This window comes from Tauraco erythrolophus, chromosome 17, assembly GCF_009769465.1.
Source record: "Tauraco erythrolophus isolate bTauEry1 chromosome 17, bTauEry1.pri, whole genome shotgun sequence".
Classification (NCBI taxonomy): Eukaryota; Metazoa; Chordata; class Aves; order Musophagiformes; family Musophagidae; genus Tauraco; species Tauraco erythrolophus.
The window spans coordinates 5157375-5169554 of record NC_141481.1 but is presented as its reverse complement, the minus strand read 5'-3'; the positions used below and the strand labels follow the sequence as shown (position 1 = coordinate 5169554).

The following is a 12180-nucleotide window of genomic DNA, read 5'->3' as shown; positions in this document are numbered from 1 at the left end:
TCATATAGAGAGGGTTCTGTTTTCTCCATATATATACACACACACACATACACACACACATAGAGATCTTTTAATGTTTTCCAGTTTTGGCTGGTTTTTCTGTTCTTCTGAAGTAGAGACCCATGCAGGGAGTGACCAACTTCTTGGTGAATTTCATTAGCTTTCCCATTGACAGTGAGAATTTAAGAGTCAGCCTGGTAACTGTCTGGACTAGAAATAGCAAACATCTCATACAGTAACTTTCACAGTGTGGAACCAAGACCACTTGTCTTTAAATCAATTGACAAGTGAGATACTATAGGTGCTCCAATCCCCCAAAAGATAGTAGCTCACATCTGCATCATCCCCTCATCCACTCAGACGTGCAAATTAAGAACCTCTTGCCCTCCTTCTTGACAGCAGTGACAAAAGCAGCTCTGAATGTCTTCTAAACAAGCAGCGTTTTCTCCACACTGCTGTAAACCCTCCAGTGGTCTGAACAACAGCTGTCTGTAGTCATAAAATCACAGAAAGGTTTGGGTTGGAAGGGACCTCAAAGATCATCTAGTTCCAACCCCCCTGCCATGGGCAGGGACATCTTCCACTACACCAAGTTGCTGGCTGGTGTAGTCATGACCATAGGAAGCAGCATGTTGCTAAAGTCAAAACAGGAAACAACCCACAATACTCACCTGCCACAGTAAGTACAGTGCTAATATCACCTGGAGAGGTGCAGACCAAATCATGTTTATATAGGTAACCAAGTCCATGAATCTCTGAGCATCCACAGACATTAGATTCACAATCTCACCCACGGTAGAAGCCTTTCTAGCAGAATTTGTGATAACAAGTGCCTAGGTGCAGATTAAAAATAAAAAACAAGGCGACATGAAGGAAGACTTACATTTGCATTTTCTCCACAGAATTCAATTGCTTTACAGAGCTTCATCTTTAAAATTGCAAACAATCCTTCTCCTGCTTCATATTCTGTTTACTTTGCACATCTCACAAAACACGAGTTGTATAGTTTGAAGTAACCAGCTGAGTTTAAACTAATGGAGAATTGAAGACAACAAGCAGTCTTTGGGGTTAGGGTTGTTTAGTCGTTTTATTGCTTGGGCAGAGGTATTGTTTGCTTAGATTGTTTTTTAGTGTAAGAAGCTGAATCTTCACTTCTTCTCACACATTTTTCTCACACAGAGTAAGCAGTCCACAGCTTTCTAAAGTGTTCCAGCACCAAGATGAGGTGCCACTGCTGCTAAGTCCCAAAAAAAAGCTACAAATGCAGATACATCTTAATTTCTGCACAAACTGAAGCTGTTTCACACCTCTAGCCTAAATGCGACAAGGTTTCCTGTTTGGCAACGGGAAGAAGGTGGTGCCTGAATTAGTAAATTAGAAAACTGCTCTATCTTAAAGGCTTTTATTTACAAATTAGACACTCTTATTCCTATTAAAAGTTAGGAGACTTTGGTAGGTTGATTGCTAACTACTTTAATTATTCAGACTTAAACAATGCATTTGCACAGTCACCGAGAGGTGTTGTCATATATTTAAATAAACACCTACCTTTCGATAAATTACACCAACAATAGCTGTTTTGAGCCTCATCCCAGTTACAAAGCAAATATGAAAATACTGGTGAAGAATCAGTGTCTGAAGACAGGCACAAACAAACATCAGCCCTGTATAAAAGTAGCCTTGCCAGTTTGGGGCAGCTTTGTTAGTTACGAAGTTGATCAGCAACCTGTGGAGAGAGGAATTGGTTCTCTTGATAAACACAAATCAAAATTAAATGTCAAGGTTATAACCTTAGATTATTCCAAACATTATACTGGTCATGCAAGCACCCAAGAAACCAAACTTAGATAAAACACCTAAGCAAACTTAGAAACTAGAGATCATTTTACACTAGCACAAACTACTCCCTCCTCCTAGCAATGTACTACTTTAAAACATAAAGTATCACATACCTTACATGTACAGCATTCTCTTGGAGCTACACTAAAAAGTCTCATATTCCCTCCAGCTAAAACACAACTGATTACAGTTGTTTTACTTCTTCTCACCTTAAAGCAACACAACTCCTCCTATCCCTTAGCTCTCTGTTGCTTCATATACTGTGACTTGTAGTCCAACAATCATTACAGGTTAGAACTAAATGAACTCCCCTGCTATTGGTGATTATGATCCTGACTGGCCTTCCTAGTGTTGGAAAGGAACATAAAAAGTCAAACATTTAATTCATGATGCTGTAATTGGAAAACCAATGGATCAAAGTCATCTGTTTGCATGGTCTCTAACTTGCATGGCAATTCTCCCCACTGAACCAGTCGAATGCAAAGCAGCTTAGTGAGTGAAATACCAGTGTGTTTTAAATGTTGTCCACAAACTTTTAATACAGTAATAAAGCGTACAGGTCTTACTTCAGAATTTGTGGGCCTGCAAACATCAAGAGATCATGTGCAGCTTTGAACAGGAAGCTCATGAGAAAATATGGTCCAAAGGTTTTATATAACACTTTGAATAAAGATGCTTCAGAGCTCTTCTGAGATGGTTTTATAATCAAAGCTTCAGCCTCTTCTGTAGCATCACCATTTGAGTCACTTGATTTTTGCTGCTTTTTGGACGAGTACAACATGTTTAATGGTTGCCTGAAATAACAGTAGGTATATAATGTAGCCTTTATTCAAGCATTAAGCCAACTGGAAAAACACACAGTATACAAATGAGATACTTATGAGCTGTTTATTTCCCTTCTTAATTAACTGGGTTTTACTGTCAATCAAACATCTTTTTAATCATACAACCATAGCTAAATGAATTCGCCATTCAGAAATGGTCATCTTTGTAGGGATAGGTAACATTCCTGTTGAATCTCTCCTATAGGGCTGTTCTGGAGCATAAGGAATGGGGCTGTAATCTGTGTTAAAGAGCAAAGTAAATTACTATTCTAGAATCCAGTATGCTGAACTTCCATCAAAATCAAGGCCTCACTGTACCACCGGAGTTAAAAGACTGCAGTCAGATTTACGCCAAGTCGCTCCCAATGGACTGAACACATTCATTTCATACATCTGGCTTATGCCAAACTACATACTTCCGAACTTCTCAGGACAAGCTGTATGTAAAAATACACTGTGTAAGCAAGCAAGCAAGCAAGCAATTTTCCTTCAATGAAAAAGTACTTCTATTTGCTGCAGTAAAGGATGATGAAAGCAGGATGGAAACTGCAGGCATGCAGTCTTTCTAATTTCAGTCATCTGGCTTAAGTGCCCAGGTTCCCTGTATAGTCAAAGGAAAGAAATAAGCTGCTCACTTTCACACCCTGAACTGCCCTCCTGAGGCTTCGCTAACTATAGAGGGAGCCCAAGCTCCTAAATTACATGACTGGGGTTCGACCAGATGACAATATTCCCTTCCCAGGGAAAAATCAAACGTCAAAAGTAACAATAATCAGCTTTGGATCATGAAAGGCTAAGGGAAACTCAATGCAGCTCTTCATAAAGACGACACACAACACCCTACTTGGTTCCTGTTCTGTACGTACTTAAGGACAAACACAGAGCTGCCACTTGGGCCTTACAAAGGCAGGATTGGCAACACACAACACCTCTAAGTAGAGGCTAAGTAACTTGAGCTTTTGAATTTCCATATCTTGGAAGAACTGCCAGCCAGGATAACTGAACTTACCTCTTGGTCTTTGCCCACTCTTTTGCCCAGTTTCTAGCCAAACCTGGCACTACCTCCTCCGATTTGTCCTCTTTATTTAATGACCACAAATCCTTGGCTTCCAAAGGTCTCCGATAACCCTGAATCATCAACCTGTATTAGAAAGAATCAGCACTGTGTGTTTAAGAAAACTAAAGAGATGTGTTTGTATATACAGATACATGCTGTAGACAGTGGTCCTTACATTCAGCTCTTCACAAAAACGTATGCAAGAGTTAGCACCTCTAGCAACACAGGTCCAGATGCTAAAACATATATCCTCCTATCTTTACTGTGAGAATTAGACACCAAATAATCTAAGGATCCAGGATATGTCACTGAATTCAAATTTCAGAGAAAATAAAAGAAAGGATGAAGTGATCTCATTTGAAAATCAGCCAGGCAATTAATATTCCCATGCCTACCAAGTTACGAAATCTTTATTAGCCTTTAATTTTACAAAGCAATTCCTTTCATCTAGCTTTCTCTTGGAACTCTGGCCAAGCACCAACCACAACTATACACCAATATTGTTTTACATGTTTCTGTTTTTTAACCCACAAGAACATGTGTTGTGATCAAATCAGACAGTGCAACTAAAGCTAAGTTATGAGAAAAAAAGAACCTATTGGACAAAAAGAGGTAACAGTTTTGAATGCTTTAGTTTCTAAATAGAGCAAATAAAACCTACCTTCTTGTATTTGCCTGAGAAAATGTTTTTACTACATTTTTCAGCAAGCATACTAAATATATACTGGCAAAATTTAAAATTACAAAGATCCTACAAAGAACGTAAAAAAGATTAATCAAATTTGAAAAAAAAAAAAATCAATTTAATCTATCTACAAAACAACCAACCAAATTCACCACAATTATTATTGCATTATTGTTGCTAATCTAACTATGAAAGCAGGATCCTAAAATGCCACCTAACTAACTGCTGCTTTACGCATCATCTTGATCTTACCCAGTGATCCACCAGAATGTGATTCTGGAGAGGAAAGAAGCACTGAACTCTGGACATGGATTCTAAAAGAGAGAAAAAGAAATCAATTCACATACAAAGTGACTGATACAGGGCCAAAAGAAACAAACCAAGCAGAAAAGATGCATTTGAAATTCCTTTTGTTTATAGTATTTTTTTTTCATTACTAAACTTGTCACTTATGCTGTGGAGAGCTTGTTCAGAAAACACAAACAGAACTTCAGGGCTTTCAGCAGACTAGATCACTGAGACACAGAAACAGCAATGCTCTGTATCAACAACACAACAAATAGCTGAGGGAATTTTATAGGACAATGCAGGCCAGAATCTCTCAAGATGTCATGACTGGTGCCTACCTATATTAATGCAAAAGTATGCTACCATAGGACAGCATAAATATGTTAATTGGGTACAGTTAGCCATAAATGAAGAATTCAGTTCTACTGTTCTACTGTGACTCCATCAAAACAAACGTACCAATGAAAAAAAAAAAAATAATTGTACACTCCATAAAAGCATCCCAAAATAGTCCCTACAAACCCTGCATCAATAAGCACGGGAAACTTCAGTACCCATCATGGCACACAGCTAGCTCGTGTTCTACATCCAGTGCAATGGCTGTTTTAACTACTCTTTCAGATTAATATCCTCTCCTAATCTGGTTGGATTAAAACAGCAGCAAGGAAGGCTGGAAAAATTTCAAAGATGCTAAAGGTGATTTACTTGCAGAATTCCATTGCAGATATCTCTCTTCCCTCTTTCACTGCTCTGAACAGCATCTAAAGAATGCTAAAACCAGTCACCCTTTGGGAGACAAAGCACTAGGTTCTATCATCAACTATAATGGGAGCAGCTCAGGTATTTCCATCTATAAAAGTCACCAAACATCACTAGAGTACTGCAATTAAAACAGCCAGAGCCAAGTGTTCCCAAGATTTGCACTTTTCAACTCATGTTTGTGTAACCTGACTTCTCCACTGAGCTATATTGAAGCCTGTTGTAATCAAGCTACATGAAACAGATTCCTGCATTTCCTCTTCTTCACAGGACAAGTTTTTTTGCAACTTTGTAGGGAACAAGAGTATGTATCAGACAGATACTCTTCTGAAAGGGTAAGAGTTCCACGTTTCCAAAGTATTTAAACGCTTGCAGCAAAACGATTGCAAGCAAAGTCAACACCATCACTTACTGAGCTGGGGTGGGGGGGGGGGGCGGGCAGTACTTTCAGCCTTCAGCCATGCCACCTTTCCTGGCAAACAGATTTCTACTTCAGCAAATTCAGGGAATACTTTCAACTTCAACAAAATTTCAAAATTTTCTGAACTTTATATAAAATGCTGTATTATTTTTTTCCTTAATACTTTTTGTAATCTACTTGCAGGTGGAAACTCTAAATTCAAGAGTCCACTAGATCTTGAACTACCAAAAACTGGTCTTCATTTGCATAAAGCAAAAGTTTAAAATACTAAACCATATTAAATTACTGTCAAAATAATACTATATTTTATAAAATTAAATAGTTATCACACAAAGAACAATCAATCCTACCAACATTCACACTAGATAGAATGAACATAAAGAGTTGTAAGAAGACTGGACTTATGTAATGTAAACAAAGTGAAAAGAAGAGACAAACCACATTGTTTGACTTGTATGTACATCAGTACCTACATCTTAGAAATTTCACTCTCGTTTTTTGGCTTAAGTAAACATATAATAAAATTTCACTTAAGACTTATGAACATTTCTGGTTTGGAAATACTGGGCAGAAAGGAATAAAGCAGAATTGAAGACTGACTAATGTGACTTGCTTTCCTTTTTCGCTACTATAACATTCAATGAACACATCGCTCATGAGAAAAGGTTAAAATTTGAAGTCTGCCCTATTTCCTAGGCACACTGCTAGAAATACTCAGAACACAAAAACAAGCCACTGTGGTCTCAAAGCACCTTGTAATTACTGTAACCAAGCAGAAAAGAAGGTTTCCATAAATCCACTATCCTGTCAAATATATTTCATCCCTGAAAGAGATGAAAAGAACCCAAAGATGAAGAGGATCCCAAGACTCAGCAGTATATACTCTTCCCTCCAAGTGTATACATGCAGATTGTTTGCCAGTGGTAATGCTGAGCACCACTGGCACATTGGATACCAATGGAGAACATAACTGTGGAATTCAGTAAATGCAACTGGTTATGGATCTTTTCCACAGTTACAAAAGCAACACTTATTTCCCCCTCACACATTTTACACCTTCCTTTGTCAGTGTCACCTAGCATCCAACAAACTGGAATTATGCCTTATAAAAAAATTACAGAATTGAGGTTTCTAAACTTGGTACATCCAAACTCCAGGCAGTGACAGGTGTCACTCCACTGTGACTCAGAAGGTCTAGCCAGGGGCTAAGCAAGCAGTATAACAATCCACCATCCCTTGAGCCGCTTTAGATCCATGTCACATAGCTAGTACACAGAACTAAGAACACATGCAAAAAGTGATCACGTCTAGATAAAATTAAATTTCTACATCCAGATCACCCTCTAAAGTTAACTGCTCTTGCAATTAAGCAGGTTAAATTTTTGCTTGACACAAAAGAGGTAAATATGGAAATCAAATTAACCTATCCAGATTCGCCAAGTTTTCCAGGTATAGATTATTCCCCACCTTCAACAGCAAGAGAATACACATTCTTACAAGTTATTGCCTACTGATTGGTACCAGACGACTAGGAGGACAGCATTTCAAATCAATGTTTCCCATTGATTGCCAGAGGCACTACTGAACATAAAAACATATGACAACCTTCAGGATCGCTATTCAGAAATGACTGAAATGGTATTTTTGCTCTTCCTCTTAAATACAGCCCTCCCTGTTTTGCATGTTATGGGCTTCATCTTCTGCATCACCAACCAAAGAGCAGAAAGAATGCTACACTTCAGTGGAAATAAGTCAACAAGATTTGAATTATTTGGCCTATGGGAGACTATGGCCTCACAACTCATTGTACAGAATACTGCATGTACGACACTCAGCACTCAGTATAGACTGAACACTTACAGGATCGTTCACTGTTTCAGAAAACAAAGGAGGTCGTTCTGGAAAACAACACAGGATGAGCTGTACAAATAATAGCGTGAAGTAGATGCAGAAGGTGACATAACGAAATGCATCCACTTCAGCACCCTACAAAGGAAGGTAATATTCCAGTTAGAAGACTTGAGGAATTTATTTAAAACAACATGTTACTATTAAACACAAAACAGCTCCACACTGCAAATTCTACAAACTACATAAATGTTACACTACCCACCCCCATGCAAATTGAAGTCAATGCCTATTTTGGTAAAGGGAAGGTAAAGAGAGGGCGGAGAAGATGAAAGACATTAGTTATTTTTAATCAATCACTGCCATAAACACAAAAGCATGAACTTCTTCTGTAGAGAAGTTCCTTTAAGACATGGTTTGTACCAACAGATTGCCTCAATTAGCAGTCAAGGTATTTATGCACTGGGTAGCTTAGGAGTCATCAAAGCAAATTTGTTAATTAGTATGCACACAGAAAATAAGCACCAGAGGAGCAGAATTTAGATTACAGTTCGTCGCATTGTGTTCAAATTCCAGAAGTTCTTCAATTTTTTAGACTGGGACAGATACATAAAGCACAATCCACAGAAATCAAAGCACAGGGATGGATGGACAGACATCCACACACACCCACCAGTAAAATCTCATTCCCAACACCTAAAGACAAAAGTTGGCTGAAAGTTCTCAAAATTCACAACATGGCTTAAAGGTTTCAAGCAATAGAAGTGATACAACATTTTTGGGCAGCTCCATAGTTAATCTGATACTTGAGGTGGCCTTACTACAAAGCAGACTGACACAAAAATATTTCACTTGTATACTTTCATTTTGTCTCAGCAGATGAGACCACAAACATTAAACCAAGCGTTTCAGGAAATCCACTGTATAATCAACAGGAAGATGACGTAAACTCCCAGAACAGTTTCATTTCAAAGATTATACTCTTTTATTGTACTTAAGCAGACACATCCCCTTTCTGGAACAGCTAGCAGAAGTTTCTTGGCAACTGTTGCTACAGTTAAGATCACTATGAATTGCACTAGTATTTCAAAACAGGAGCCATTACGTCTTACTTGTTTTGCTTTTATAACCCAAGGAGTGAACATATGCTGAATGGATCATTAACTGACTTGACTAGTATAATTAACAAGCAGCTACTCTATTACTGCAGCATTTGGGATTATTTTCCACTGAATGAAGCTAGCAATCACTTACCGTATTTAAGGCATGTATTTTGGATCTAAAAACCACTGTGGCACATGACAATGAGATGAGCCAGAAAATCATCATTACACCTGAAGACTGGACTCCTTTTAACCTTTCATATTGTATTAAAAATGTGGCAAGCAACTGTGAAGAAATAAGATAAAAATATATTCACAAGCTTTAAGTTTTACAATACGTTACAGACATATACAAGGTACTGTGTTAGAGTGTGCTCATTTAATGTTTCAAATCCAGTATCTCTCAAACATTCTAACACCCAGAGATTTTAAGTGTAATTCAAAAATACGTTTTAATAGGAAATTCTCTGGAGCAGTAAAGATAAGAAGCAAATAAAAAAGAGAAAAGGATTATGTACTACATAGAAGTAAGTGACCACATACACAAAAGCACTATCAACAGCTGCCAGTCTTTATTTCTTTCCTCTTCTGGTTCTACATCACAAATCAACATGTAATTATAGTGATAAGATATCCTTTCCAAGTATTTCCTGACTAATTCTTTTTAAATAAAAAATATTTCTTTCCATACAAGCCACAGCACCAAACAACACTGACTAAACATTACTCTATTTCTGTATTTTGTGTGTTTTCAGAGTCCTTTAGGAAGCTGGTACAATTTAGAAATCTCACTTGGCTGGTGCAACATGCATTTTGAATCAGCCTGACAACAGCTTGACAATTAAATGACCACAAACTATTTAACAGCTCTTGCACCTGTCAGTATGTTTCTGGGCTGTTGGGGGTTTTCTGTTTCTTTGTTTGTTTTTTGTTGTCATTACTACTGTTAGGGTTTGTGTGTCCTGTCCGGCCCAGTCCCAGTCTTGAGTATCATGTTTAATCACTACCATTCCAAGTCTGTGATAAATGTAAGGCAACTGACAATAAATGAATAGCAAGGCACTTTCCTTGAAATGCAGGCTGCAGAGACGCGGGTGCGAAAGCAGCCAATGCTTGTGCATCTAGGTAGAAAGAGTTAGTGGAGGACACCTATGTGCCTCGTGGCATTTAAGACTTTCCACCGTGCCATCAAATGTAACAAAGAAAACATGCACTAAAGAATGTTACATGCAAGAGAGTTTGTCAGGAGATAATAATGGAATGCCTCCAACAGTCTTTTACCAATTTCAGTGTGATTTGTATTATCCAGGTTTCATCAGTTCTCTCGACTTCATTCCTCCATCCCATACTTGAGTCAAGCTGTTAAACGAATGGTAGCTCAAGCCTACCAAAATAAGGCAAGACAACTAGCACTGGCTTAGCAACATGCTGAGCACAGATGGGTTGGGGTTTTTTCCTAATTTTTTTACTAAAAGAAAATTTCACAGTCAGTATTTCACAGTTCAACTGTAGATTAAGTCTGTATTTAAAGATTGTAGCTTAAAGAATTACAACACTGTAAATAATACTAAGATGCATGTTATTGCTTAAGGCTTTGCATGAACAAAGGCCGTAACAGAAGAACTTACCATTGTTATACCCAATACTGTAGGCGTAACGAGAAAAAACGGAGCTCGAAAAATATTTTGACTTCTTTCCCAGAAAGAGTAGAAAAGGTCTGCCCAGCAGACTATCCACAGTATTAAGCCCAAAGCCTGCAACACAAAAGTGTATTTCATACATCAGTTCACACAGATTAGGCAGGACAATATATACATGAACACTAGATGTTATATGTTAGTAGGAGAGCAGTTAGATCATCTCTTTTGGGCAATTCTACAACATGCACAAAAGAGCACTTTGGCTGTACCTATTGGATCCCCACTACATGGAAAAAAGTTTACTAATTTTTAGTACCATAAAAGTCAGCATGTTATGAAGCAGAAAGCTGGTGAATCTCACTCCAGAATAACAGATTGCAGAGACAAAAACTCTCCTATATACCACGCAGAGTAAATTTCAGAAAGCCTACTGATAAAAGGGCAACAGAAACACATAAGGCTTGGAAATCAAACACAAGTAGAACAAATAAGTTACAGCTGAAGCATGCCCACAGGTCAAGATTGATGGTCAACAAAAGAAGTGTGCTAAAGCATAGCTGAAAATAGATCCAAACTTCCAGATAAGCTTAAATTCTGATTTTAAAAAGTCACGTACTGTTTTGGCTTTGTTGAGGTTTGACATTTGTATGTATCCCCTGTCATGACAACGAAGGTATAGGAAGTACACTGGAAAGCAGACCCACAGGTAAACACACGGAATCCAGACCAGGACCGTGTTCTGAAAACATGGGGTGAAGTCTGGATTTTCTGTATGCCATGTCAGATTCCAATCCTGGGGAGAGAAAATGGGTGAAGTTAAAGAAAAAGCAAACACAGAACTTCAGTATTTAAAAAGAGAAATAGCCATTATCTGCCTTATTCTATATCTCTTCTTATGTATTTCTTTATACTTGTATTAAACTGGCTCCATTCCGTGATGTATCTAATTCTATTGCACTTTTTGTAGCTCAGAAGTTTTAAACCTTCATAAGATGACATTTGCGTCATTTTTGTTGGTTTTACACAGCTACCATAACACATAACTCACTCAAATGTAATACTGGCATCTTTAACAGTACTTACCAGGATCTTTAACAGTACTAATCAAGGATTTTCACACTATCATTGCAGAAAAATAACATGACAATGCTAGCTACCTCCCATTATAACCACTGCGCATGTACGTATAAATACCCAAATATACCACATTCCCAAATTTCAGTGTGGAAACATTATTTGGCACACAGTTAAAAGTGAACAGCACAAGACACCACTATTTGTAAAGCAGTCTCATAGCTCCCAAGCTGTCTGCAGCAAATCCAGTTGAGACCTTCTGGTAATTCATAACAACGGGACATAGAGCTGAGTAAAAGGCTCACCCTTGCAGCCCATTTCCTACTCAACAACAGGAAAACGTAGATCAATATAAACGTTTTCCTATCTCTCTCAACACAATTCTGAAAAACAAGGTAAACCACCACACTATCAAACTGCAACTGAAACTTACAGTAACAAAAATGTGATCACCATTACCATTACTGGTACAAGGACTAGTTACAATGACAGGTTACTTAGTAAAATGAACTTTCATACCACATTTATGATTGGCTTGAGTTAGGGAAATCTCTTGCAGAAAATTTTACCTTAAAAATTACTGACTTTGCTGTGAAATTATCACATGGGACACTTCCTCTCAAGTGCTGTCGATTTCTGACT

The 12180-nt window shown here is 37.9% G+C and overlaps 1 protein-coding gene across 1 annotated transcript in view; it reads right to left on the bottom strand.

Annotated features, from left to right (window-relative positions):
* The window catches only part of ABCC1 (ATP binding cassette subfamily C member 1 (ABCC1 blood group)), a 57832-nt gene that overhangs the window by 32603 nt on the left and 13049 nt on the right, over positions 1 to 12180 (bottom strand). The window contains 9 exon segments of the mRNA XM_086622244.1: positions 672 to 833; positions 1549 to 1726; positions 2406 to 2633; positions 3673 to 3804; positions 4658 to 4719; positions 7734 to 7859; positions 8976 to 9110; positions 10453 to 10578; positions 11081 to 11257. Of these exon segments, the coding sequence (XP_086478370.1) occupies positions 672 to 833; positions 1549 to 1726; positions 2406 to 2633; positions 3673 to 3804; positions 4658 to 4719; positions 7734 to 7859; positions 8976 to 9110; positions 10453 to 10578; positions 11081 to 11257 (1326 nt within the window).